This window comes from Synchiropus splendidus, chromosome 1 (genome assembly GCF_027744825.2).
Source record: "Synchiropus splendidus isolate RoL2022-P1 chromosome 1, RoL_Sspl_1.0, whole genome shotgun sequence".
Taxonomy (NCBI): Eukaryota; Metazoa; Chordata; class Actinopteri; order Syngnathiformes; family Callionymidae; genus Synchiropus; species Synchiropus splendidus.
The window spans coordinates 16,714,504-16,742,412 of record NC_071334.1 but is presented as its reverse complement, the minus strand read 5'-3'; the positions used below and the strand labels follow the sequence as shown (position 1 = coordinate 16,742,412).

Below are 27,909 nucleotides of genomic sequence, written 5' to 3'. Positions count from 1 at the left end.
ACAGTACAAGTCTACCACCTAGCGTTGGATGATGGTAACCTGACTTGCTGTCGTAAAAAAAATAAGAATCGATTTACGGCATTTTCACCTCGCCATGGCTTCGTCGTTGGTCTGTCGTGAAACACAATGCAGGTGATAGAATTTTATATTTTCATCGAATCACGTTGCTACCTATTGCCATAGTTAGCGTTTTGTTGGTTGAATGTTGACGATTGATTCGACTGGGTTCAACTGTTTCTCTGTTGTTTCAGGGTGAGTTCCGTTTTGAACAGAGATGTGAAGCAGTTTGGCAAGAAGTTCATGTTTGACAGTAACGAAGAGACGTGCTGGAACTCTGATCAGGTAAATCTAACAGTCTAGGTGAGGGTTATCAGTATTGTATTTGTTATTCGATTTGGTTTCTGATGTGTTGTAGCAGTTGACGTGTTCAGACTCAACTTCGTCAGAATATAATCAATCTGTTTTATGGATTATACACAGTATATTTTACATCTTGTGCGGTTATCTGAAGACGGTTTTGATTTCACTGCCTGCTTTATTTACAATGCGTCCTAAATAACCATCCTAATAAACATTTATTTTACCAGGGTGAATGTCAGTGGGTAGCTCTGGACTTTCCACATCCTGTCAGAGTGTCCAGGTTAAATGTTCAGTTCCAAGGAGGGTTTTCTGCGAAAGCATGCAGACTAGAAGGTAGACCTACACGCAGAGATGTTCAAATGTGTCATTAAACAATGGTTGCTGTTTGTTCTTTTCCTAAAGGATCGCTAAGAGGTGAAGACACAAAAGAGATTCACCAGTTCTACCCCGAGGACAACAACTCACTACAAATATCCTTTTGAAGCCAGACTTTGGATGGCAGAATCAGCAAAAACAGACTCGATAAAATTATATGGTTTCATTTTCAATTATTTTTATTTTTTAACACCATTCCATTTCTAATGTACAGCAGTCACACATTATCAGGACAGTTGACTTATTCCATCATGTTTAACACGATGGCATTTCGCTTGAGAGAATAACAGCACTTATCTTGACTTAACTCCACACCCACAGCTTTCCCATTCAGGAGGCCCCCTCTGTCGACAAAGTAAAAATAATGTTCGAGAATAGCGCTGACTTTTTTGGGAGAATAATTGTTTACTCCTTGGATCTCCTGGGAGAAAAAGCCTTGTGACCACTTTCTAAAATCCTCTCATGAGAGAGGAAGTGACTCGTGTGACAAGAACAGTATCCAGGTCCATGATTATGACGGATCGTGGTGGAGAGGGTCAAGATTTCCACAATAACAAGGAGTGATGTGGTCTTTCATGGTATGCTGTTGTTTCAGAGCCAAGAACTTTTGGACAATTAAAAAATATTATTTTACAACTAAAGAATTCTTACACATTTCTTATTTGTTGTTTAATTGAAATAAACACAATGCAGATTTGTAAAGAAATTGTTCTGGATGAATATTTTAAATCTAGTTCCTTGAAGAACTGTCATGTTTGCTTGTAGAGTTTGAGAATGTGGTCCTCCAACACTTGCTGAACTGTGAAACAAACAAACATAGTTTAAGGATAAAAGCTTCTGCTGTATGTGTTCAAAAAAATACTTCACACTCAACACCCTATTCCACCCTATTGTTTTGTGTGGATATTACTACAAACCCCAGTTTTCTTCTCTCCAACCGCTGATGTTACCTCCAAGCTATAATCACTTACAAAGTAAAACAAGGCACTTTTAACTTACAATAGTTGCAGATAAGATGCAGAAGTGCGCGAATCCATCCATTAGTTTACTTCAAACTCAGACTTCTTTCTTTGCTCACTACTTAGTGATTTAATTTCTTACTGAAGTACTGTACTTCAATACCCATAAGGTGTTCTATATATATATATATAAATAAATAAAACACCTTACACCTTATGGGTATTGAAGTACAGTACTTCAGTAAGAAATTACTATATATATATATATATATATATATATATATATATATATATATATATATATAAACAAAAACAACTGGTGATTGAGGCTGCTTGAATAAAATTGTTCTGAAAAAGAAGGAAAGGACATTAAATTGTCTAACCTCGTTTTATATATATATGTATGTATGTATGTATGTATGTATGTATGTATGTATGTATGTATGTATGTATGTATGTATGTATGTATGTATGTATGTATGTATGTATGTATGTATGTATGTATGTATGTATGTATGTATGTATATATATATATATATATATATGTATATAAAACAGCGTTTAAACAAAGTGTCATGCCATTTAAATAACATTAGCACATGATCACCAGTATATTCAGCGTCCTGAATAATTTATTGTGTCCACTCAGCTACAAACAATGTCTTTATTAAATTAAAATGCTTACTCTTTCTGTGCCCAAGGGCAACAGCTAAGGCCATTGGATTGTATCCAGAGTCTGACTCAACTGTCATATCGGCTCCTTTGGCTATGAAGAGAAAATCAATTATACTTAGTGAAGCTAAGGAGAATTATTTAATTACGATAAAGCAATGACATTTACCTAAGAGGGTCTCCACACATCTGACATGGTTTCCTCGCACAGCATAAAGAAGAGGGGTCCCCCCATTCTGGGGTTAAAGTGACATCAGTAAATTACAGAGCATTTATTCCCAAACGTGGATGATATTTGTACCCAGTCGTAAACATTGACATCCACTCCGCGTCTCAGAAGAGTCTCAACAACATCAACGTAGCCCCCAGAACTGGCAAGTGACAGAGCACTTTCTCGCTCTCTTGCCATTGTTTTGGGATTTGCACCCTAAAACACACGATAAATTATATTGATTAAGATATCTCAAGTAGTATGAGTTCAAGTTTTTTTTTAAACAAACCCTTTCCAAGAGAAAATCCACCATAGCTTTTTCTCCAAATGCTGCCGCCCACATGAGAGGTGTGAACCCTCGCTCGTCCTGTTTGCTGAGCAGGGAACGGTCTACAACGTTTAAAAAAAAATAAAAATAAAAAAAAACGGACATTTGCAGAGAATACCACTCTTTGGGGTTTTTTTTTAATTCCCTTACCTTTACTTAAGTGAACAGCCACTTGTGCAACCTCACCTTGAGCAGCAAGCTGGTGTATGGACAGAGCTTGGGGTGAGACAGAGAGCATGTTTCTTAACCATGCTTTTGAAGCATTTGGACATCTAAAAGCAACTGCATGAATCATGAAAACAAATGTATATTTACCATTTATTCTTACAAGTTTTGAATCCTTAGCCAAATGTGTCCACTATTTTTGCTGTTGATATTAGAACCTTATATACTGAACTGTGGTGAACATTCCCACCTCTTAATATTTGGATTGTAATCATTTAATGCACCTGGATATGAAAGAAAGATGTGGTTTAAAGGGAGGGTTCATAATCCCTCTTGATGTACCAACCAGAAACATACCAACAGCTCCATTGTGTTCCTCTAGTGACAATCTGAGCATTGCCAATCTTCACTTATAACAGTACAGCAAAACTGTATGCAGATCGCCTTTGCAATAGACATCTATATTACACGTTTTCATAATGCAATCTGTTTGCACATTAGTTGTTTTCAAGCAATGTGAACATTTAACTGTTCTGTTGTACTATCTTTCATGTTGGTAGCAACAATTCCGATTTGTCAATACACCATCTCAAAATAGACTTACCATTGTTATTCCTATTTATTTATATTTTTAAATTCAATTCAATTTCTTTATGTTTGGCATAAAAAATGAAAAGAAAATTTCATGTAACATGGACCACTTATTATGTAAAACAAATTGTGTAAACTATTATCAGCAGGACGTGTTTCTCAAATCGCGAGCAACAGAACTACCGCTGTACTCACAGTCCAATGTAGCCGGTCGAGCTGTGACCTCATTTCCACGCTGCTTGTTGGTCAAAGTGGTTGCAGAATTCAATAAACTCTCGTCTTGCAAATCCATGCAATGTGAAAGCATCACAACCATCACGTAAGAATGAGACCGATAAACTTAATTCTCAACGGAAATGTCGCTATCATTGAACAACATCTAAATACCTGTGACATCAGCACTGTCATCACTTTCCATTTTCACTGCGAATAAAGAAAATACAATACAAAATCGTAGTTTATATCGGCAGATACAACCAAAACGTTATATTTCGGTCGCTTCTTACCAGATATAGAGCATTGTCTTGTTCGTGATATTTCATTTTATGGAAATCTAAAATGGATGTACAAGGGCATTGTTATAGGTAATCTAAGTACTTGGAATGATTTGAAGGACATTTACATGAAAAACCTACTTTAAATGCACCGAAGTCGAACGTTTGACATAACCAGTTGAGCAACAGGAGGAACGTTTCTGCGAGTCGTGTTTCTTTTCGGAATCTTTTATGGTTGCAAGACAACAATAATACGGAAGCGCCGCTTGTCACGTGACTTGGCTAACGCTCTCTACATCTGTAAATCTATACCGTGGTTCGCCTTGATCACATCCAACTGCTCACGAAATGGAGGACCAGGAGATGCAGCTCAAAGTCAGGAGAGGTGATCAGATGAGAATTTAGCATAATTATGGGATTCAGTTCGCCGTTTCATGCTCTCAGGTGATATTTGCGGTTAATACTCGTGAACATTTCCTTGTTTTTCAGTGACGGACAAGTTCACAGAGAGTATGTACGTCCTCGCTAACGAGCCGTCGGTCGCTCTTTACCGACTCCAGGAGCACGTTCGGAGGTCTCTACCTGAGCTGGTGCAACACAAGGTAGTTCATGATGTGACACTTATGACTAACGTTAAGACTCCTAAACAATCATAATAATCACCACAGGATAGAATAATCACGTTATATGCCTGACATGAATGTGTGTTTGTTTCCTTTAATGCGTTATAATTACATTTGCATGACGTTTCTTTCCATTGCTTCACATACATTACGTATGGTGGAGTCAACATTTCGATTTACGTTTCACAGAGATTAAATGGGGCAGCATGAAGAAGAAGAGTCCTCCTATTGTCTGCCTTTAGAGTATCATAAACACAGTTGCATGGTAGCCCTTATGATAAGCTTGAATCAAGAGACTGTACAGCAGGGCTCTCAAGCTGATCCTCTGCAACCACAGATAGGTTAACCGATCAGGTGTGAACTGAAGCTGCACCAAAACTGTCAGTCCACCGATTGCACTCTTAAGACATCTGATGAAGGTGTCCTTTTGAGAGCTTGTAACAAAAAGCTGCACCCAGTGCGGCCCATTTGTGGATCAGTTTGACACCCCTGCTGTACATTGTAAAAAAATAGTCTGTTTCACCAACAAAAATTGGCTTAAATATTAGCAATGCCACATAATTATATAGACAAAGCCATTAATTCAATGGGGCGTCCAAAGCGATCTACCCTGATCTGATGAATGTTCATCATAGAGAGGGTCTGAGGGGTCACTTGGGAAGCTTTCAGTTTAGGGTTGCTTCCTCCCAGATGAGTTTGGTTAAAGCAGCTCTTTATAGCCAAGATTATGGTGGACAGGTAACAAGTGAAAATTCACAATTCAAATTGTAGGACAAATACAGTGCTACGTCGGTTTTTGAACGTCCTGGAATTTGAACAAATCGGGGTTCGAACAAAAATTTTGAGATTTTTTTGCTTCGGATTTCGAACGAAAATCCAGAACTCGAACGTCCCCGAAAAAAAGCCTGAAAAAACATAACGTGCACGGACCGATCAGCTGTCCCACGACGTGCTTTTTTATTGTGTATAGCGCAGCCTCTGTATGCAGACGTGTCCCGCTACATTTACTGGCTGTTTTTTCTTCATATTGACATGTAAAACCTTTCCTGTCTCCGCACTGGACCGTGGTAGACAGGGGAGGTGCCCACTCTCCACACCTCCGAGGCTGGAGCGCGCACTCCAGGGTTTGATGTCCTGTTGTGGGCTGGAGCTGGGACAGGGATGAGGCGAGTCTGGGACAGAGCGTGACTTGGTTTATGACTTTGTCACAGCCAAACTGCACAGAAGCGCACATTCAGAGCTGGACACGCACCGGGCACCTCTTCACTTCTGGAGAGACCTCACTCACTCGGCAACCCCTCCCACATGCAGCGGCCACACACATAGAGGAACAGCACACCTGCAGCAGACACTCCTACAAAAGAATATTTTAAGGCTTGGAATGCATTATTTCTTTTTCCATTAAGTGTAATGGAAAAATCGATTCAGATTTCGAACAATTCGCTTCTCGAACAGCCGTCTGGAACGGATTGTGGTCGAGAACCGAGGTACCCCTGTATTCTACGATTCTAGCTGCAATCCACCACATAAATGATGACGGTCTATTGTGGTGCAATTTTTGATGGTGCATCTCTTGTAGTAATGAATGTCAGTTCGTCACAAGACATGCTCAGACTAACACCACTCACATAAATTCTTATTTAATATTTTGTAACTTGTCTGTCCCAGACCGACATGCAGAGCTGGGAGGAGCAAAGCCAAGGTGCCATCTACTCTGTTGAATATGCCTGCAGGTGAGAGGCCACTCAAATATTTTGATTTTGTTTGCATGAGACTTAAGCTCTTCATTTCTCGTACTTGCCTCACAGTGCTGTCAAGAGCATGACCAACAGCAGCATGTACTTCAAAAACATCGATGCTCTTATTCGTCAGGCCACTCATATGAAAGAACAGATCAACAACTCCCAGGGCCGCAGGTGGGTCCCAACAGCTTATAACTTGCTCCAGATAATGAAAATTCATTAATAATAAAATAACAATTATTGAGTAAGAAAATAACAAACCTTCATTTTGCAACATACCTAACCTTAGGTGGAGTCCTACAAATTGTATAGTCTCTCAGCCCTTTTCCGTTGAAGCGAATATAGTCCTGGTTTATCACATTTGATAGTGACATTTATGCTGATGATAAATGATTATGTGTCGTCTGATGCGGTGGTTTGCTGCTAGCTCAGCGAGAAGCAGCGATGACAATGAAGTAGGAAGCGCTGGGTTCTATCCCAGTAGGCTAACCAGTGTGGGCCCTGAAGCAAGGGCTGTGGTACTACATGCCAATAGATTTTTAGTCGCTTCTGATCAAAGCATCTGCTGAATAACGTATAAAAAAAAACACACAGTTGGTGAAGTACACGTTTATTGAAAAGCTGCTTGAAATCATTTCAGGCACATAAACAAGTGCAAAATATGCACTTATATTTGGCAATAGCTGATTAAGTATTTACACCATAATTTTAGTTTCTTAACACTGATATTTAAGTCATTGTCCCTACAAAAAATTTTAAAGACTAAATCGACTACACACTGTACACTGTTTCATAAAGCACAAAGTATCTTCAAATAAGGATAATTGGGTGTCATTCCCATGTCGTCTTCTGTCTGTCAAACCAGACCTGTTGTATCATTCATTGTTAGTGTTTGTTGTGAGACTTTGCAGTCACACTAAAGTGGAATCCTTTGTTGAAATCCCAGACTTTCTTGCCAGGACACTTCTCATCTCATTGTTGACTCCATTCCAGGGCATAGCCTGAGCCTGCAGCAGACCTGATTCAGTTGAGGGCGTCCTGTGCATGCGAGGGCCGCTGCCTCCGCTGCTGTAGCCGTCCTTATCACTGGTGTGATCTTGTGACCGTACAGAGGCAGAGTAATGCAGGTGCAGGTGGTTGTCCCGTTCGAGAGGGCTCCCACACGGAGGGTAGGAGAGCTGATGCTGAAGGCGAGACTGGCTCCGTGGTATTCTGGGCTTGTCTACTCCAACTTTCAGTTCAAGAGGTCGGGGTGCTGGGATGTTGCACCCACCGTGGTCGTTCTGGTAGAGCGTGTTAAGGTGCTCATTGTTGTTGTGTTTTGTCGAAGACGCTTTGACCAGAGTGTGGATGACAACAACCAGCAGGACCAATATACCAGAGGAGAGGACGCAAGCACTGGCAATCCCAGTCTCCACCTCAAATGTCAGGAGCATAAAGATGGACATAGCTAATGACAAAAACAGACAAAAGAAATGTTTATAAACATAGAAAATGCAAACAATAAGTGCTTTATTTCAAAAGGCTGATGGAAACATGAATGTAGAGAGCAAATACAGCTCCTGTAAATAAAGCTAATTCTTTTAAACCCCAGAGTTTTGCTTTGGAATATAAAACTACGTCCTGTCCCACCTAAGCCGCTAAATTATGTTTGTGCGCAGGAAAAGGACTGCAGACTCAGTGGGGCCCAAGGAAGGAGGAGAGAAGCACAACGCCGGGATGTGAGGAGACTTCCTGGCTTTGGGTGTTGCCTCGGGTGTATCTTGCTCTGTTACCTCTGCATTCAAGCTGCAGTGAGGTCACGAGAGCGAAGCTTCATCACATTGAATTGACTCCCTCCATTGACCCCCTGTGAAAGCTGGTCAGTGAAAGCACAGTGCCACCAGGATCAGACCTAAAAACACTTGAGTCATGGACGCTGCTCAAAGAATGCATTGTTCTCGCTGACTCTGCACGGAACAGCTCAGCCACAACAGAGCGGTTATATGCATCCACTGGTACCGAGCTATGATGTGTATTGCTTATTTTGCTGTATAACCATTACATTTTAACATTGGTGACATGTGGCCAGATGATGCTGATGGTAGCTATAAGTGTCCATTTTTTCTTAAATGTTTTGGAATGCACGGAATGCCTTTTATTCTTTGCTTTTGTTCGTACCTGCCAAGTAGACTGACACCCCCAGGCAGAAGAGTCCGATAGCCACATGTCGCACTGATCTGCAGTCCAAAAGAAACCAGTCTGCCCTGTGAAAAGTAAAGGGCATATTATTCAACGGTGAATAGTGAATAATAATGTTCACTTAGGTGTTTTTAAACATACAGAACTTGTTTGATTAAAGCTAGAGGTAGACTTTTAAACGTGGGAATGAGAGGTAGACCATTGTTTAGTTGGGGTATGGGGGTTGTGGGGGTCAACCAGAAACACCACAGAGTGGCTTTGACACCCTGACACTTTCAAACTCCATTATCCTCCAAGAACACTTCTTTGGCCATTCATCTGCAGGGAGAATCTGTTGGTAGATGCCAGCCGAATATCAATCATCTTCACCGACTTATTGCACTGAAATTGCTGTTCTTTATAATGATGCAATGTGGTCGAACCTGTCCCAATAAATGCAACCCTTTTCAATTTTATGGTTATGTGTCCATTGAACACCGTTCTACAGGCGCTTGAGTCACATCAGCTCTCTTGGATTAATCCAGATCCTACGTTCAAGGCCTTAAAAGCCAAAACAAGCACATCCAGAGCATGATAAGCATGAAGTTCATGAGAGACACGAAAAGAGTTTGCTGTACGTCTAAAATATTTATTTTCCCAATAGTTTATATGCGACCATTTGGAAGACTATTTTAGCGCTCTTATTTGTTGATTGTTTTTACTTTAACTGTAAACCGCGTGAACACTTTAAAATGAAAAAAAAAAGTCATTAATTCCTGATGAATTTAGTAATGGAAAAAAAATGTTTTAAAAAGTCTTTTTTTTTTTACTAATTTAGCAGTCAAGCCATTAAATCTTCATTAGTTTTACTTTTAGTATTAGCAGTTTAAGAGTGGTTTGCAATCATTCCATTTTTAACCTACAAAAATAAAATTTGCATCCTTCATTTATCATATCACTTATGACAACATTGTTCCAAAAGATGGTGTCATTTGAGTTATACTGGCTTAAAAGTCATACCGAGTTGCCATATGAGGCTTATTAACGCTTTAGAACTTAAGTATACATATTTTACAGTGGACATTTTGAATGCAAGCAGAGTTAACAGTGCCAAATGTATAGTAAAATGAAAGCTTGCTATTTCATTTATGTTTTGTTTCTGAATATTGTGGGCAGATTTCAGCTTCCTCAATGACTAATTTTAACAGGAAAGGTTCCAAACAATACAGACTGACCTGTCAGTGTCCTGCTCTCCTCTGCAGACCTCCGTGGACAGGTAACCGTGGAGGAGACACACCACCGCGGAGCTGAGGTGGAGGGTGAGCGAGAGCGCGGTGAGGACCGTGGAGACCGGCAGCAGCACCAGCCAGACCTCAGCCGGGAGAAACGACGACGCGGGGGGAGACTCCTTCACTCTCGCCTGCAGCGACTGGAGCTGCGAAATCAAAGTAACCGACAAGAGGGACATGATGGCGGATAAAACCCCGAGTAGAGACAGAACCGTCAGAGTCCGCTGGCTGTACTTCATCTCGACGAGCTTCTCTAGAATCCGAAAAGTCGTTGTTAGTAGGTAGTTTGCTGTTGCGTTGCAGCGCCCCTCAGACCATGTGATGTTCTCTAAAATCCCCAGATTACAAGTCCCTCCAACAATGGACTTTCCTCCATGAAACCAGCGTGTTGACGCGATCCACGCACAGACACGGCTCAGTGGCCGGGACAGCTCCGGACATTCAACGTTCTGCGTTCCCTGAAAATGTGGTACTTGTTTGAGCGGCCGATTGTTGAGGAGGAGTGGTTGGTTGGAGAGAAGGGCGCGCTATAGCGGCAAACTGATGCTGCTGTTTCAGACGGTCAAAACGTATTTTAATGAAGTAGTACTTTAAATAAAGTAAGTAACATTCATTTCAGCTGACATTTGTTGCTAGGCAATCGTGGACTGGCCACAGTATTTTATTTACGGTCCAAACTTTGTTCCAAAATCCATGTTTTTCAGGTGTTTACAGTCTGCAGTGGTCAGTACCTTGGCATTAGATGCTTCATTATTTGGGCTGTGACGATAATGACAGAGTTAAAAGATATTTCATCAGTCCAATCATTATCGAATGGTGACAACAAACAGGCCATTCATGTTTAATTTTCCAAACTCATCCAGAGTTTCCATGCCATCACAGGCTTGGTGACTTAGGTGGACAAACAGGATAGAGAGACATCACTCAGGTTACTTTACCTTGACAATCTTTAGCAGTCGTTTGTAATGGACAGTACTTTTTTATCGGGTGAAAATGTCTTAGGTTAGTGATGGTGTTACTGATTGTGACCAGCAGAATTTGTCAGTTAAGTATATGCAAATCCACTCACTCTGACTGACCTGCAGAGCTCAGGCTAACCAAACAAACGTTCATCCTCTGTAAAGCTTCTTGATTCCAGCTCTTTGTTTTGAGAGAATCAAACGTCAACTAATTTTTTTGTTCACACTTAGAATTGGATTGAGCTTTCTGATAGTTTTGCCATATTTGTCGTATTTGAAATTCTCAGTCTGCTTCATCCAAACAGGTGATTTGAGAGGAACAATGAGACTCACAGCTTGAATAATATTTGCAATGCTCAGCACGCCCTGTCTCCTCACACTAGTGTGACGACGCTGATGCGGACAGAGATCAGGTGGATTGTTACTCAGGTGTAGCAGGGTTCAAGCAAGGTGCTCCATTAGACATCAAAAGCAGTTTAAAAACTATAAACATCAGGTGCTTGTGTGTTTAAAAAAAAAAGCTGTCATTAACACCACATTACCCCTCGACAGCAGGTAATTGTCCTGAATGATCAGTGCACAGAGGTGATTCCTTGATCTCCTGATGCCTCGAGAGACCAATGTTGTTCAATTCTGGAGGTCAAGTCTGCAGAGACATTGCTGTCTATTGCATCAGAAACACAAGTTGCGAGTCTCTTGGGAGGTCTGTGTGGATGTTTACCTCTCTGTGTTATGTTTGCAGTTGTCGACACTTCCACATATTGTCCTAATATTATTTTTGGACACACTCTGCAGAACAGGCCAAAAATAGACAGCAGCACCCTTCGATAATGTGGAATTACCTACTATATAGGTGAAATAAGGAAGTGTGGCGAAGAAACGACGGTATGGATACCTTTGCTCTTGCTCACACTATTTTGTTGTTGTTTTTTCACTTCAGATAAACCAAAGAACCAAAATACATGCTTAATATAATTTTTATATTTTGATTCTATTGTAATAAAAACAATATAATTAATAGTTGTGGGAGAGCTCTGTTCATCTGGTAGCTGAAGTGACTTCAGTGTAGACAGTTGAGGTTTCCTACTCCATTTTAAACCAGAACTTACCTCTCTTCTCCTTACAGCCAGGTGTAGCTCAGTTGATGACAGTCCATGTATTTTGAAAAATGGTATGGGAATCGTCTTGTAGTACTGAAGTGTTGCAGTGTTATGAATCAGATCTGATTTTGTGCATTTTCCTCTTTCCTCTCTAGATAACAGTGAACAGCATTCCTTATAAGGAGAGTCGTGGTAAGCTACTTACCACTCAGCCTGGAAGGAGTTTGAACAAACAATCATTTCCTCACTCAGCTTTAAATATATCAACATGTCTTGGAACAAAAGACTATGGCCTGCAGATTAATCTATATCCAACATTTGTGCTCAAATATTGCTGAGATTGTGTGTTCACTGGTGCAGCACAGTTAGGAGCCAGAGTGTCATTCATGATCTTCTCATTTCATGAGCACACTGTACACAGTTTTGTATATGATCTGTTTCTTATGTCAGCCTGGGGCCACCGTAGTTTGGAGAACCACAGCACAGTTCATAAATAATAGTGCCGTGTACGGAAACTTCAATATACGCGATTTACCATTTTTATTTTTGTCCCTGTATTGTCCCTAACAGGTCTTTTTTCTCCTAGAAAGAAAGTTTCATGTTACTAATCCACTTTTTTAAAGGAATTATGACCATAATTTGCAGACTTCAGATGATCAGTTCCTTTCAGGAAAGTCCAACACCCGTTGCCTCAGTGTAGCAGATGTTGACAGAGCATGTGAAGTGTAGTGCAGTAGTGCATTGCTTCATGGTCTGCTGCGTCATATGACGTTGCACCAGGTAAAACAGCAGGCACTAGCTCACAGATCTTGATAACATGATTGTCTCAGAAACGAGGAAATAAATGTGGTCTGATCTCCAGATTAGAGGCGGGTGCCTGTGTCCAATAGCAGGCTGTGGGAGGCAGTGTGAGGTTAGAGAGGCGGGCTGTAGCAGCCAGCTGTTGGAGACACAACAACCACAAACGGCATCTGCACTGCACTGCTGCAGGTGATCATTCATTCATCTAGTCCTCACTTCATGACACAGCTCTCTGTTTCACATCTCTATTTCCCACATTCTACCAATTCAGAGAAAAGCCTTGGCGGAAAGGTCAAGACTTGGTGAGTACACATCTGATATTCTGTGCCTTCATAAACCAAAGGGTTTTTTTCCCCCTGTTCACGCTGGTGGGTTATTGTCATGCAGATAAGACCAAATTAGACTGAGATGCTTGCTATCTCCCGGAATGATGCGCTATTTCTGACGTGACTATTCTTGTTGTCATTAGAACTTTATTGAGCGTAATTGTCAGTAAAGTTTTTTGAGCTCTGTATTTTCAATCATGGTTGCTACGCAAAAAGGTATGTACATCCATGTGAGTGTGTTGTTTTAAAGAAGCCTTTGGCTCAATACTGACAACATCTCAGGATGTTCAACGTGTCAATCTCTGCAACGTCAGATAGACTGCATGGAATGATGATGGCTGGTTCTCATTTCACCGTGTATCATACCAACAGTAAAATAAACACCGCTCAGCTTTTTAGCCGATTCTAGCTGTTTTCTTAAAAATTATTATAAAACAGGTGGTGAGGTAAATTTTATAGGAAAATATTCTATATTATTTTTTAAACAAAGAAAAAGCGTTTTGTGTAAAGACAGGTGCTGAATAGTAGCTAGCTCGCAAGTATTGCTATTTGTGGTTCTATCACAAATATTGGTGCAACTCAATCACCCCCAGCCCTAAATTTAGGCTGATAGTTACGCCATGTTACTTAGCAAAGTCTGTGACAAACATTTGAACTGTCTGAACTTTCTCCTTTTGAACGCTGTGACTTTAGTATCTAGTAAGAATTCTAGTGCCTATCTTTCGGCACGAGATGTTAATGTATGTTTAAGTATTGAGTTTCTTCATATGTATTATTTTATATGTATAACTCTTCCCTGTGTAGTTATATAGGTGTCTAATAAAAGTGTTTGAAAAATCATGGTACAAAGTATATTGGTTTCCCGTTGGGCTCACAATAATATTTATGAAGAGGTAACATAAGGTAATAAATGATATTGAAATATTACGAATCCTGAGTGATTCATATTCTTTTTCCACTGCTTTGCCTTTGGGGAATGTTTCCAACACTTGGGATTTGTTTTTGTGTTTGCATTGCATTTTGTCAGAAAGTATTTGTGTACTTTACTGTACACACTACTACTCCTAGGGTACAAGGACGTATGTAATGGTAGGAAACTCAATTGAAAGAGGTCAAGAGGTGGGATGGCAGCGGCAACACAGGAATGTTTTTCACAATTCCACTGAGATATGGAGGTAGCTCATATTGGTTGAGAAAATGGATGGATGTTCGTGGGATGTGAAACCAAGAAAATCCAGACGACCAAAGGGGGTTAACAGATGAGTTCCGCAAAACTGTGGGAACGACTGGTGCTGTGTTTTAGTGAGCAAGAAATGATTGAAACATGCAAGAGGATCCTCAAGTGCCAAGCATTTGTACAGTAGCGAGCAAACTGAAGCCTTAAAGAGTCACTGACTGTTTTATGAATTTTTTATATTTCTTGCTCAAGAACGCTTGATGGGCTTTGCACTATACAAAATATTGGAGACAAGCCTGTTCAAATCAGAAAATGCATATTTCTCTCGTGGAAGAAGCCTGCGCAGTGAACTGTTCCAACCAGGGGAACCAGGGAATTATTGAACAGTACTTTAGTCAAACTCAAAGCAACATTAATTTAGTAGTACACACAAAGATTTGTGACTTGAGGAAGTACATGGCAGGTATATTAGTTTGTAGACAATTATATATTTTGCAAAAATTCTAAGTGAGCAATTTATCTCTTGATAAATTGCTTCGCACATTATTAGGTGTGTGTTGTACTGGCAAAGTGTTGGTGAATCAGTCCCTATTCAGAATGCAAAAGTAGGGTCGCGGTCGAGACCACCCAACTCAAGACCGAGTAGAGACCAACGCCAGAGCAGACAGAGCAAGAGTCCAAGACCAGCATTTTGAGGGCCAGAGAGCAAGTCGAGACAAAGACCAATGAAGTGGGCGAAGTCCAAGACCACAATGACTCCAGAAAGCATTTCAGTTCTTGCTTTCTTTTAAAAAAATAACTGTTGTTTCTCTCTCTTCTTTTGCAGTCGGAAATAAATGTGTTTGTTTATATGATTAATGGACTTGAGCTTCTGTATTCTGTATTCAGTTTGGTCTTCCACTTACTCTTGCCCTCCTCATCCATGTTGGTCTTGGTCTCGACTCAGTTATGGCCTCTCAAATTCTCGGTCTTGGCTTCTGTATGCTCTGGTTTCAGCGTGGAGCAGGATCTGGTTAGAGTCTCGACTACATCACTATGGAGAAGGAACCACAATTCAACCAACCATAAATTGAGAAAGTTCAGAAATTCTAGCATTTGTACCAGGAATCATCTGGGAAAAAAACACAATCCCCCATATATTTTATTGGACGTTTTTTCAAAGTGAACACAAATGACTGTAAAAGTTATGTTAGATACGTTATTTGCTCTGAAGTGTACAGTAAAATTAAAGATTTGAGGCTTCAACACAGCTATAAGAAATCAAGAAATAAGCATTTATGGATAGTTGGGTTGGGATTTGGATTAATGAGAACCTATTTCCAAGAGCTGATTCACCTGCTTGAATGCAGCCTCACCGTGATCATTCTCAGGGCAAGATCATATCATCACAGTTGTTCCATGTACTGTGAAGATAAACCACTCAGCGTCCTGACATTATTGACAGCTCAGAAATGTTGCATATCTGTTGAGTTGTAACAGTTACTTCATAGTTTGTGCCATGCTAAAGCGAGGGGGCGTTAGGGGGCCGTGGGAATGGCAATGCCATATCCACTCAGGCATCATCAGTATGGACCTAAAAATAGAAAATACAAGTCCAGAATTAAGGGAAAACCCAGTGCAACTCCTCCGGGATTTCAGAGACGCTGATCGGGTCAGGAAAGTCAGCTTGCTTGTTTTCTAGTTATTTGGCCAATAATCTAGCTTTAACGGTACTACATTTTTCGATGGCGGGAAGTTTCTTGATAAACTAGAATAATAGCCAGCTTTGAATGATCCTGCAGCCGCTTTCAAAATCCATCCATCCATCTGTGTCATCAGCAGCAGTTTGTTTTTTTAGAGCTTGAGAGAGGAGTGGGTGGCATTTAAGGCTAGCCGTCTTTCATAAACACGGTTTAGCTCCCAGATTTTTGCCCACTGGTCGACCAACCTTTTAAAGGAACCATCAGTTATATTTTTATACTTATCTCATGGGGCTGTGCGACAGCTCAGACGAGGGCACTGCCGCTGGACAGTGGGGAACCCAGACTGTGGGGGTGTCAGACTGTGTGGACTGCTGACCGGACTAACTTTAGACCTCATCGCTAACAGTGGTAAAAATACACGTTGTGAAGTGCATGTAGAGTCACTGAGCCCAAACAGATTTTCCCAGCAAAATTAGTGCATAATATAATTGTCACGTCAGCTCTGATATTGAACTGGAATTAAAGTCATGGGTTGGTTTTTGTGTTGAATTTGACATGTATTGTTAACGGAAACATGGTGTTGTTCCTCAACAGAGCGCAGAAACAAAAAACATGGGGAGGAAGAAAATACAGATTTCCAGAATTGCAGACCAGAGAAATAGAAAGGTGAGCACTTTTTATTTGTAGAAATATTTGACTCTCATGTCAAAGCCATAGTTTGAACTAGATTGTAGTCATTGGAATGCGCCAAGTTTATTTTCATATTTAAGGAAATGTGCTTAAATTGACCGAAGTATCCGTAACCAAATCCTAATTGAATTGATTTGGGAAATCTAAATCAATACCCAGCTCTAGGTATAGAAACATAAATCCAAAAAAGCATGTATGTGCCAAGAATTGACAATTTTTGTTACCAAAAAATGTAGTATAATCGATGCAACCAATTCAAAATGTGAACGGTTTACAGCTGGAGGTACCAGCTAAGACACAGTTGTGAAAGTGAACCATGACCCGAGTGCTGAATGGTGACTCGATCAGACTCGAAACATCAAGCTTATAGATTCGCACTTCACTTCAGTCAATCACATAGAACCAGGAAAAGATGGACAAAAAAAAGGTGTCACCGAACTGGGACAGGAATACACAATGAAAAAGAAGGGATTAGACCAAAAAGTATTGAACCATGGCAATGGTAAAACAATGCTTAGTCATGTTTGATAACTAGAGCAGGTTTATGAAGCGCTATAAATGATTGTTTCTGTGTGTTCTGTATAGAAAAGCTGTACACAACGACCACTATTTAATCTAGTTGTGTAGAATCAAATAACTCCAGCCTTAGCCAAACAATACTATGTCAGTACAAATAACACTCCATTCTCTGTGTGAATGCATTAAAGCTACATTTTTGCACAAAATAATAATGACAACATTTATTTATAGAGACTTTTTTAAACACCACTCACAAAAAAACAATATTGCATAACTATTACTCAGACATTCGACTGTTGCTGATAATGGTTTGCTTTTGTTTGCTGTATCAGGTGACCTTTATTAAACGTAAGTTTGGTCTGATGAAGAAAGCCTATGAGCTGAGCGTGTTGTGTGACTGTGAGATCGCCCTCATCATCTTCAACAGCACCAACCGCCTGTTCCAGTACGCCAGCACAGACATGGACAAAGTGCTGCTCAAATACACCGAGTACAGTGAGCCGCATGAGAGCCGGACCAACACGGATATATTGGAGGTACAGTGCCTGGGGTTGATCATAGCAGAAAGATGAATGTGGTGAAGAGAGTTTGTTGTGTGCACCAGACGCTGCGCAAGAAAGGTATGGATTTGGTCCACTCAGTGATGAACAGTGAGGGGATGATGCAGGTGACTGTGGACAAAGAGCCGCTCAATGAAGGTGTGGACCGTTCTGTGGCCCGCCAGCGCTGCCATGTGAGTGTCGACGACGCAATGGAACATTTTTCTTCCAATATGTTCTTGTAGGTTCTCATTAGAAACAGTGACAGCTCACCCTCACGTTTCTTCAGTACGCAAGGAAAAAGCACTGCCATGGCATACACAGATCTTGCCATCCTATTTTTAAAGATTAATGTTTATGAAATGGAGAAGCCCAAAATAGGAGTAGATTTAAATCCATCTATGAATTCTCAACTGACAATCTGGACACTTTTTCTACCCCAGGCTCAGTCTCAGTTCCTGCCTGAGTTGCTGTTGCCAACCAGTGGTGACAGCGGCTTTACAAATACATCTGGACCCAATATGGGGTCGAACAGACCCGGAGGATTCAAAACTCCGACCAGACCTGGAGTCACGAACTCTGCTGCGCTCAACTCACACAGTGCATTCATGTGTCCCCCCCCTGGTGAGTGGAATCATGTAGAATCATATGTATAGATCAACACTGAATGAAATACAATTATGTGACGCTATTGCGCCGAAACTGTTCTTCAGATTCCAGACGTCATAAGTGTCACCTTCGAATATGTTCTCTCATTGTTTTTCGTTATCTTACATTACTATCAAACAAATGTAACATAATTTAAATTCAGATTCAATTCTGGTGACGGACTGGTCAAAATATATATATATATATATATATATATATATATACAACTCTATATTTTACTACAGCATTACATTTGTTCTTCACATGTTGTCTTGTTTTCAAATATTCCATATAAATTTTCTTGTTCTTGTCTTTCTTTTTGGTCTCGTTCTTAAAAAGTCTTTCTCTTGCTTGGTCTGTCTGGTCTCTGCCCCGGACACTCTCAGCCTTGGTAGAGTCTTGGTCTCGGATTAGGCAGTCTTGACTTCAAGTCGACACTGAACACATTGCTACTTGAAGGAGAATAATCTCCAAATATCTCTCACTCATTTAATGGACCTGTCATAAGTTATGGACGATGGGGAGACATTTAAAGTGCAACTACGACAGGGTTATTTAAGCGTTCACATTGTAACCATAAAAGTGCAGCTGGAGCCACTCTCACAGGAAGTGTCTGCTTGTGTGCGTCTGTCTTGAACATGCCGATGGTTTGCGATTGAAACTGTGGTTTCTGTTAACACACCTGGCAGGACGTCACCCTCCTGAAGCCGATTCTCTTTAGAAACATTTGACTCTAATTTTGAAATCCAGATTAGCAGTTCTACTTTATCAGAAGCAGCTAGCTGTGTGGATTTTGTGTGGTGACAAAATAAGTAAATTTTTACCCAAAATAGTTTCACTAAATTGACAAAATTTGAAAAGAGGAACTCATTTTTTAAAAAATATGTCTCTCTCACTTCCTTTTGCTTTGCTGCCGCAGGTATTGGCTCCTCACGCTTCTCCCACGGGAACTTCAATCGATACGTCGACGCAACAATTCCTCTTCTGACTCACAGAGATGTCCTTCCTCAGACTGTGGATAATCCTACAGTGAGTCGACATGAGGAGGACTTTATGTGGAATGTCAAAGCACATTCACCATGAAATAATTCTACCTCTCTCATGATCAGAGAAGTTTCCTGCGCCAGGATCTCCATGGCAACAGCTCAATGGTGGCTGTGGGGAAGGCCGGACTGTTGGGCTACAATCCCTGTGGACTTTCTTCTTCAGGATCCTCTGGTATCCCCGACATCATAATATCAATTAAACACATCAATCAATCCTTCCAAAATATATGTCGTTTTAATCCCAAAGAAGAATAATAATGTGGAATTATAATTTCTAATTTGCCAGATTGCAACCTGCCAGACTTGTATTCTGCATCCACTTTTCCTCAAGGAGCCGTGAACCCCTGGTCCCAAGAACTTCAGGTGCCTCGATTAAGCCTCGGGTGAGGTTTGCTTGTTACTGGATAGAAAGATTATGCTGTCGACGTCTAAAAAGATATACATAAATGCCCAGCATTAGTAAGCAGGGTTTTGTTGTTTTTTTTTTTCATTTATCGAAACAGCAACAAAAACAAAAGCACTGCTGCAAAACTATTAACACTAAAAAAGAAGACATTAAAACACGTGAAGAGGGACGTGCAGAAAATGGACACACGTGGTAAATGCTGCAAGAACAATTTTTAGGTTGCTGTGATATGAATATTAAATCTGATTTAACCAACATCAAACGACAACCCAATAAATATTCAGGCGTTGAAAAACGATTAAGCATTGAAATAAAATGTTGGTAATTGGATAGAATCTTATTATGTTTAAAAGATTAATATCCATTATAATATATATATATATATATATATATATATATATATATATATATATATATATATATATATATATATAATATCCATTTCAAAATGTTTTCATTTTTTCTTTCGATGCGATCATTTCTCGTCCTTAAAATACAACGTGAACGTTATGAAGTGCGTAACCGTTTGCATTGCTGTCCCTCTGTTGTCCAGTGGAGGGCGCTGCAACCCGTCTCACGCTCGCTCCTCATCCTCGCCACGTCGGCCCGCTCTCAGCCTCAGCATCAAATCAGAGCGCAGCTCCCCTGAACTCATGTCCTCACCTGCCTCTCCTCCTCCTCCTTCCACTCCTCCTCACCTCAGACATTACATCAGTTCATCCTCTCACAGGCCTGCGGAGCCTCGACTGGCCAATGAGGAGAAGATGTTTGTGGAGGAGCCGGGACTGACGGACCTAAGTGGAGGCTGGCACAGATAACTCAGAGCAGGCCTCTCCAGTGTGACCCATAAAGAGATGTCGACTATACCTTCATCTTGAAGTGGAACGTTTTTTTTTTCTCCTTTCAGTTTTGAGCAACAACTTATCTAGCGTGTTTCAGACAGCGATAACGGGGCTTCCTATGTTTGAATTTCACCGTTCATTTTCAAATAATTGTGCAAAAAAGGCAGACGAGGCTTGTGTTTTTTACGTTGGTAAAATATGACAAAAAAATATGTTTTGACGTAGAGTTTTAAGTCATTGGGAGGGCTGCTGTAGCCCAGTATCCCTGGGCACATTGAAGGAATGGAAGAAAGTAAAGCTACAGTTTGAAGACATTTAAACAACCCACAAACCTGCACCCTCTATGGTCAGGTAAACTGCCAGTTTGATGATGTAAAGGTACCTTAAGTTTCACCTTCCAAAATGTTCTGTTACCTAAAGCAAGGCTGCTTTATCATGGGACCAAATCAGATCCATGTGCACTGTATCACCGAAACACAGTGATGAAAACACGGAAGACTCTTGTTACACCATCACCATGACAACTTTTGATTCGTGACACCACTGAAGTCAGCAGTGAAATCAATATTGTAAAGTATGATTGTTTATTCACAAATAGAATCTTTTAGATAGTATTTTCTTTTGAATAAAGTTCAATTTCAAAGTCCTTTTCAACTCAGTGACTCTTCATTATCACGTCCCGCCTGCGAGGCCTCTGCCGTCCGCAGACACAACTGAACTCCACACCTTAGTCATTTCTACAGCTGGTGGTCTCATGTCAGAAACAGCCCTCATCTCCCTGATGCTGTGTTTGACTTTTCTCCCATCTCAACTCAAAGTCTGTCCTCGCTCCATCCTCTGTCTCTGTTGTCTGGCCTCCCAAAATGAAAAGAGACTCTCACAGGGGTCACGTCTGGGCTGCTCCCCTGGGATGAGGCCGGCCCAGTCTGTAGGCCATGTCTGGGTCTTGGACGCATAGACACATGCATAAACATCCTGGTCTCTATGGCAACGATTGCTGCGGCAGAGCAGACCTGAAGGGCCCTCAGGCCTCCGTCACAGACAAATTAATGTCACGTTATAGTCTCAGACAACCTCGTCTTCTCACAGGCCTCATGTCCACAGAGCTGCAGTCATTTGGATGGGCGCTGCAGGACTTTTCCACCCAACAGCATGTACACACATGCAGCGTGGACTGTGTCATGTGATTTGGTTATTGTAGGGCACAGAACATTTTTAAAGACAATGTCAGATCAACTTATATAGAAGTCTCAAACCCATGGCATAGGGGCCAAATCTGGACCACCAAGTCTTTTCACGTGGGATGCAACACAAAAACTCTCGTAAGACTCTCAAATTATATATTTTCCACATGAAAAGTCTGATTTTCCACAAAATAAAAATCATATAACAGCATAATTATTTCCATAGAAAACTCATATTTTCCACGAACAATTCATCACTGAGATTGAGGACCCTTAGAAAACATTTTTTGTTGTGATATCTCGCTGTAATTTTGTATTCTTAATTTTTAAGTATCAAATCAAGAACAAATTGAAGTCCACTGCCTGTGAGGTCTGAAACTGAGTTATCAACTCTTTCAGTTAATCCAAGTAATTCCTTGAACTAACTTTGAACTAGAGACGTATGCATTTTACAAATGTCCACAAGAATCCTGCAAGTGCGACCATGCATTGTCAGACACATCTCTTCCCAGTCTGAGGGTGAACGGGTTCGAAGTCATCACCGAATGATTTTCTCACAGGGTCAGGCAGAGAGGGCGTGACCTTCAATTGTCATGAAAATCAGGGTTTTCGCAGCTCCTTCCATCAGAGCATATGAAAAGCACATGAAACTCAGAGGCGGCTGAAAATACTATAAATATTTTTATTCAATTTCACACACTCAAAGAAAACTGGTTCAAAAACTCAAATATTGGCACACCATGCATTCAAACAGAAAAGTTACAAATCACAGTATCAGGATTTCAGAGCATTAGATTCAAGGTTACCTCGTAATCTAAATAGCCAAATATGTCTACATGGTAGTTTGTTTCTTTTATTGACTTAAATAATTCAAATTTAAAAACGATGACCCTGTAAGTGTTTCATTATTTTCAAGTATGAGCCAGGTCAACAGCCAGGCCATAAGAGTGTTCAGTAAAATACAAGCGTAATGAAGGGACTAAGACGACGGAGCCGACCTAAACTGTCACTAAGGCACTGGAGAACGTGTTGACAAGCTTGCATTCAAGGCTCAGACTGAGTCTGTAGGCCAGCGTTAAGGGGCAGGAAACAACCTCCCAGATAAATAAAAACAATCTCTTTCCCACAGGAAAGGGTGCAGTTTCATACATAAAATATCAAAAACACAAACAGCACTGAGGCAGGAGTCCGAGCATTATCAGGTAAAATTGTCACAGTAAAATCAGATTCATTCCAAAAGGAATCAAGACTTGCATCAACTCGTGACGATCATTGGCCGACGGTCTCTCAACGGATGAATGAGTGACACCAGAAGCCTGCTGGTCTCATCGCTGCAGTTCAACACTAACCTCACCATGGTTGTGTCACACCAGAACCACGTGGACTGCACCCACGTCAGGTCACTCATTTAGCTCTGCATTAGGTACTGGTGGAAGTAGATACCGAACAGGGAGCTGAGGAGCTGGCAGGCAGCAACCCACCAAGTCAGGAAAGCAAAGAAACCTCTGAAGAAGAGAGGGGTGAGGACAGCGCGCAGCGCCGTGAAGGTCTCTGACAGACGGGCCACTGTGACCTGGATGTCCTCCTCCATGTACTCCGTGCCCTCCTCATCGTCATCAAAACCAGGGGAGACAACAGGGGCAGCAGTGGGCATCACTAGAGCTGGGGTCACTCCAGGGCTTTCCATGGCAGCAGGGCTCCAAGAGAAGTCTCCTGTGAGAACATTGCAAAGGACAATTTCAGATAGTCATTTCAACAGTGACATTGTTTTGTTTTTTTTATTTCCTGTTTAATGGGTGTTATATGAACCAGATGAACGAGGTGGCAGCAGCAGCTGACATACCAAGAGCCTTCAAGGCCAGTGTGGAGAAGAGGATGAGCAGGATTGGAACCATGTACTGGAGAGTGACGACTGTCAGGTAGCAGAACACTCGAGTGACCTGGCGCAAGAGAGAGAGAAAGAAATAGGCATCATTACATATATAGAGACTTCTTTGGAAAATCTGAACTGTATGATCGACACAAAGAGGAGCGTATCTGTAGCTCATATCTTTCTGTGATATGAACAACAGACTAACAAAATCAGATGGGCGACGCAAGAACTGTGTTTGTGAAAGAGAAGACCAAGATGTAACCATTGGTTCATAACACGGCGGGGCCATTCCACCTCCTAAAGGGCCACATTGCATACTGTGACAGTTGGTCGGGGCGTCGTGCCAATGGGCAGAGGTCAGGAACATAAGTACAATTTTATGATTATAGTGTTAGAAAACAAGGATTAAAATAGGAAAATGTGTTATAACACCATTATGATAAATATAAATATATCGATAATATGTTGCTTGATTACATATTGTTTCTTTTTATAGATAAATCATAAAATCTGTTTTTTTAACTTTATTTTCAACATTTTGAGGGATAGGAAATATTGTGACATAACGTTTAATATTTAATTTTACATTTTCAGCATAACTACTAAAAGCATAACTACCAGCAATGGGGAAGGAAAACAGAATAATTATTTACTTTCAGAAATCTAGTAGAAATAAATTATTTTTGTGGTTTGGCTCTTTTCCATATACTGTAAATCCAGGCAAAAGGCTGTTTCGACTTTCCCCACGTCCGGTTGAGAAGCTTAAATGAGTCACACCTTTCTCTGAATATCAATTGCAGCAATCCGGCCAGCCTCCTTCTTCATCTGCTCCACCCACTTCTGGGAGAGGTTGAGATAAGCCTGCAGATGGTACCGGGTCATCGCCAGCCGCAGCACACACAGAACCACGATGAGCCAAAGGCGCATGCTGTCGAACGCGGCGCTGGACACTCTGCAAGAACACTCCTCAGTCATCTCCAGACCCACCACCGGTCCGGCATTTGTTGCTGTTTGACCAAACCAGAACACTCACAGAGTGACGGATGTTTTTCCCAACGGTGCTTTGGCCAAAAAGTCCCGAGCAATTGGCTTCACCCACAGAACCAGAACCAAGACTGGAGACAGGAAACTCAGGTGTAGCAGGAGTCTGTGAGTGAAGACCATTTAAAAGTTACACGAAACTTGAGGAAAGAGAACACTGGACACCTTAAATACATTTCATTCTCTCAACCTACCATCGGCAAAATAATGAGCAAGCACTTTTATCAAACATCCTCAGAACAGGTGATCTACATTTTTAGGTGTGACACCAAAACCAGCAAGGCTTTTGGACCCGATTTTATAGACTACGGTAGAACGGTATGGGGAACAGTGCATTTTCATTTTACTCGCGTCCTCAAGGATAATAAATAAAGTACACACATCTACTAATGTGGATCGTATTTCTACTGCCTGATAGTCTTGTGAGATTATGACCATTAAACTCACGGATATTTAGTCAGTACATACTGAATGAAAGGCCGATCTGCGTTCATCTGCACAGCATCCAGGTGAGTTTGAGCGAGACGCAGTCCAGGGAAGGCCAGAAGAGCTCCAATGTAAGCACATACAGCAGCCAGTCCCAGCTTCACCGTCAGCTTTGTCACTGGGATTCTGAAAAATGCATGAGTGAAAACTGATCACGATGGGTCACTATTTCTGCTATCAATACTGTACTGTGACACTTACGACCAGTCAGCGTAGCCCTGCTGCTTGGCAAAGACCTCCAAGTTGTCAAATAGACTAGAAAAGCCAGATTCTAACCCAAACTCCAGATAGTCCTCTCTGACCACAAGCACCAACATGGCTACCAGCAGAGACAGGAAGCCAAAAGCAAGACAGACTGAGCGTTCACCGCCTTCTTCAGAGCGAAAGTAGTGGCTCATCAGAGTATTGAGAGCTTTTCTGTGGCACATAGGTTAAGTTCAAACATGGAATCAGTTAACATATTAAGCATATCTAAACAGAGGAAGGATACAGTCCGAAGAAGACAGTGAGGACACACCAGATGGCTCCAATGTTGACTTCTTTGCTGCCACTCATCACAGTGTAGTAACACTCAGTGAAAATAAAAATACCAGTGGCATAGACTGCAAAATCGATCAACCACTGGTACTCCAAGAAGAACCGCAGCACTGAGAGGAGAAAAATATGAGTTAAAAGAAACATGGCGTGAAATCTATATGATAAATAGTCTGCTTACCTAGAGCGTCCATGGCGTTGACCGGAGCCTTCTCTAGATGAAGGTCAATATCTTTGGGCACAGTGAGGGGTTTGCTTTCTCCATTCTGTCTTCTATAGTGGCACATACAGCATTATATTTTGGCAGCTAACTCGGTTTATGTGTGTTGGTAAGATAAAATAATAACAACCCCCTGGTGTCTCACCTGTCTCTTCTGTTCTGTTTGGGCAGCTGTTTTCCTGCCAGTGCACACAGCTCTTCTCCTGACGGGTGTTTGAAGCGGAACAGACTGATGGGAACAACAGACACCATATTGACATGACAACTTCTAGTGTTTGTTCTGAGATACAGTTTTTTTTCTTCAAATGCAAAACATAGGTCAATAGTCCAAACAATCCATGGATCCATGTGATTTTTTATAAACTTGTATACAGCAGTTTAAAAGGGCAAAGGTGAGGACTTCAGCCGACATCTCCTGGCCCTGCTGATAGACAACAGGACCTTTACCTGCCGTTGCAAAGAAGCCAGCGAGCAAAAGAGTAGTGTGGTGCCATTCTTTGCATGATACTGGCCGTCAGCAAACTGACAACCAACTGGATCCCCATTAGCGCCTGAAACACACGTTGAATCAACGTCAAACCGCAGAATTGACGCCACAACAAAAATGACACGAACGCAAACGTTGTATGAATTAAAAATTTGGATACATCTCTCCAATAACTCACTGAAGACAAGTACATTTCAATTGGCAATCAATGGGTGGTTAAAAAGAAGCACAAGTTGACAGCAACAGTAGAATGAATGAAAGCTGTCAACTGGCGAAACAGCTAAATTTAGCAGAACTGCAGCACCTGTCAGAAGCCCTGCCACAGTAAGCTACACCGTTAGCATTAGCAATCCTACAGACGTTTATGCCGAAATGCACGAGACTGTTGAATTACCAACACGTAGTTTACGCTGTCTACAAGTAGGCAGATCGAGCAGGGTTAATAAAATTACCATGTCGTCTTCGGACGGAGTTTGTGAGCTGAGAAAAGTACCGGACTCTCACATGCAGCAAAAACCTCTCCAGCTGGAGGAGTGACATGTGACGCTTTCCTCTGTGGCCCGGATGTGGTTGTGACGTCATGATGCTTTCAGGCGCTTTCCAACCCTCGTAAATACGAACTTCAAGTGCCTCATGCAAACGTTTCTTTGTGGAATATCTCAAATTTATGTTACACTTTTTTTTAATTATATTATAAAATAATTACTGCGTATATTTGCGCGTATTTTAATGTGAACCATTGTGAATAAAGTTAGTATGAACTCATGAACGGATGTTGAAATCTGTTAACATTTTCCCCTCTAGCCGTGGAATTCACGCTATTAAACTGTCGTACAGCATAACCTGTGACTTCATTAGTCTATACATGTCTCGTCATATAAATATTTGATATTTATAATAATCTGTAATTGATAGAATTTCCTATCAGAATCGTTTTCTGTTTTTCCATCACAGTCAAATAGCAGAAATATAGCGATAATATTATGAATTTGTCACAATACAGATGGATGAAAGTGGAGCTCAACTTCTGTTATATTGTCACTTTTCTATCTTCTGTTAAAGTTATTCAAAGAAATGCTTCTTTTTGAAGTCCCCCTGAAGGTCTCTTGGTACTCTTAATTTTGACTCTTATGTTGTCAGTTGTAAAAAAAAAGTTATTATAGTTACTTTTATTTGTTATATATTATAGTTATATTGGTGCCATCCTTTGTGATTATTTTCTGCAGACACCAGAGAGCATGGACAACATGTCCATATCTTTTCGTCCTTGACATACGTTCTTCATCCAGGCTCCTTTTCCCCATTCTCTCCCTGCAGTGTCTTCTTTTTGCCTAACTATGCCTTCAATCTACAAAATAGCATCTGCGTTTCAAGTTGAGT

General features: G+C 41.0%; 5 protein-coding genes across 10 annotated transcripts; 3 read left to right on the top strand and 2 right to left on the bottom strand.

Moving 5' to 3' along the window:
• Positions 1–83: 83 nt before the first annotated feature.
• Positions 84–1,783, top strand: nr2c2ap (nuclear receptor 2C2-associated protein). Its single transcript, XM_053884763.1, has 5 exons — positions 84–132; positions 252–342; positions 588–693; positions 763–830; positions 1,055–1,783. The coding sequence occupies exons 1-5, from the start codon at positions 95–97 to the stop codon at positions 1,175–1,177; spliced, it is 426 nt and encodes a 141-aa protein (XP_053740738.1). The 5' UTR covers positions 84–94; the 3' UTR covers positions 1,178–1,783.
• Positions 900–4,730, bottom strand: rfxank (regulatory factor X-associated ankyrin-containing protein). Of its 2 annotated transcripts, XM_053884716.1 has the most exons (10): positions 4,297–4,730; positions 4,168–4,214; positions 4,049–4,084; positions 3,857–3,940; positions 3,056–3,121; positions 2,867–2,967; positions 2,668–2,793; positions 2,536–2,602; positions 2,380–2,460; positions 900–1,534 (listed from the first exon to the last, which is right to left on the bottom strand). In XM_053884716.1, exons 3-10 carry the CDS (start codon positions 4,077–4,079, stop codon positions 1,485–1,487), a joined length of 606 nt encoding a protein of 201 aa, XP_053740691.1. In that variant the 5' UTR covers positions 4,080–4,084; positions 4,168–4,214; positions 4,297–4,730; the 3' UTR covers positions 900–1,484. The 2 variants fall into 2 exon arrangements, with proteins under 2 accessions (XP_053740691.1, XP_053740682.1); XM_053884707.1 differs by lacking the exons at positions 4,049–4,084; positions 4,168–4,214; positions 4,297–4,730 and having other exon boundaries at positions 3,857–3,977.
• On the top strand, positions 3,711–11,790 carry borcs8 (BLOC-1 related complex subunit 8). 3 transcript variants are annotated; one of them, XM_053884729.1, is made up of 6 exons: positions 3,711–4,540; positions 4,645–4,757; positions 6,447–6,511; positions 6,587–6,694; positions 8,182–8,241; positions 9,943–11,790. In XM_053884729.1, the coding sequence occupies exons 1-6, from the start codon at positions 4,504–4,506 to the stop codon at positions 9,989–9,991; spliced, it is 432 nt and encodes a 143-aa protein (XP_053740704.1). In that variant the 5' UTR covers positions 3,711–4,503; the 3' UTR covers positions 9,992–11,790. The 3 variants fall into 3 exon arrangements, with proteins under 3 accessions (XP_053740704.1, XP_053740714.1, XP_053740723.1); XM_053884739.1 differs by lacking the exon at positions 8,182–8,241 and having other exon boundaries at positions 3,712–4,540; XM_053884748.1 differs by lacking the exon at positions 9,943–11,790 and having other exon boundaries at positions 3,715–4,540; positions 7,514–9,151.
• Positions 11,734–21,235, top strand: mef2b (myocyte enhancer factor 2b). Of its 3 annotated transcripts, XM_053884684.1 has the most exons (11): positions 11,734–11,813; positions 12,055–12,099; positions 12,184–13,131; positions 16,609–16,680; positions 17,556–17,759; positions 17,828–17,956; positions 18,206–18,386; positions 19,330–19,439; positions 19,520–19,628; positions 19,743–19,839; positions 20,416–21,235. In XM_053884684.1, exons 4-11 carry the CDS (start codon positions 16,627–16,629, stop codon positions 20,678–20,680), a joined length of 1,149 nt encoding a protein of 382 aa, XP_053740659.1. In that variant the 5' UTR covers positions 11,734–11,813; positions 12,055–12,099; positions 12,184–13,131; positions 16,609–16,626; the 3' UTR covers positions 20,681–21,235. The 3 variants fall into 3 exon arrangements, with proteins under 3 accessions (XP_053740659.1, XP_053740650.1, XP_053740669.1); XM_053884675.1 differs by lacking the exon at positions 11,734–11,813 and having other exon boundaries at positions 11,959–12,808; positions 12,891–13,131; XM_053884694.1 differs by lacking the exons at positions 11,734–11,813; positions 12,055–12,099; positions 12,184–13,131 and having other exon boundaries at positions 16,619–16,680; positions 17,556–17,571; positions 17,651–17,759.
• Positions 21,236–22,550: 1,315 nt separating this feature from the next.
• On the bottom strand, positions 22,551–27,081 carry tmem161a (transmembrane protein 161A). The gene is made up of 11 exons (XM_053883264.1): positions 26,982–27,081; positions 26,490–26,593; positions 26,188–26,271; positions 26,004–26,095; positions 25,779–25,935; positions 25,490–25,705; positions 25,271–25,414; positions 24,795–24,908; positions 24,539–24,713; positions 23,732–23,828; positions 22,551–23,601 (listed from the first exon to the last, which is right to left on the bottom strand). Exons 1-11 carry the CDS (start codon positions 26,982–26,984, stop codon positions 23,297–23,299), a joined length of 1,491 nt encoding a protein of 496 aa, XP_053739239.1. The 5' UTR covers positions 26,985–27,081; the 3' UTR covers positions 22,551–23,296.
• Positions 27,082–27,909: the final 828 nt, after the last annotated feature.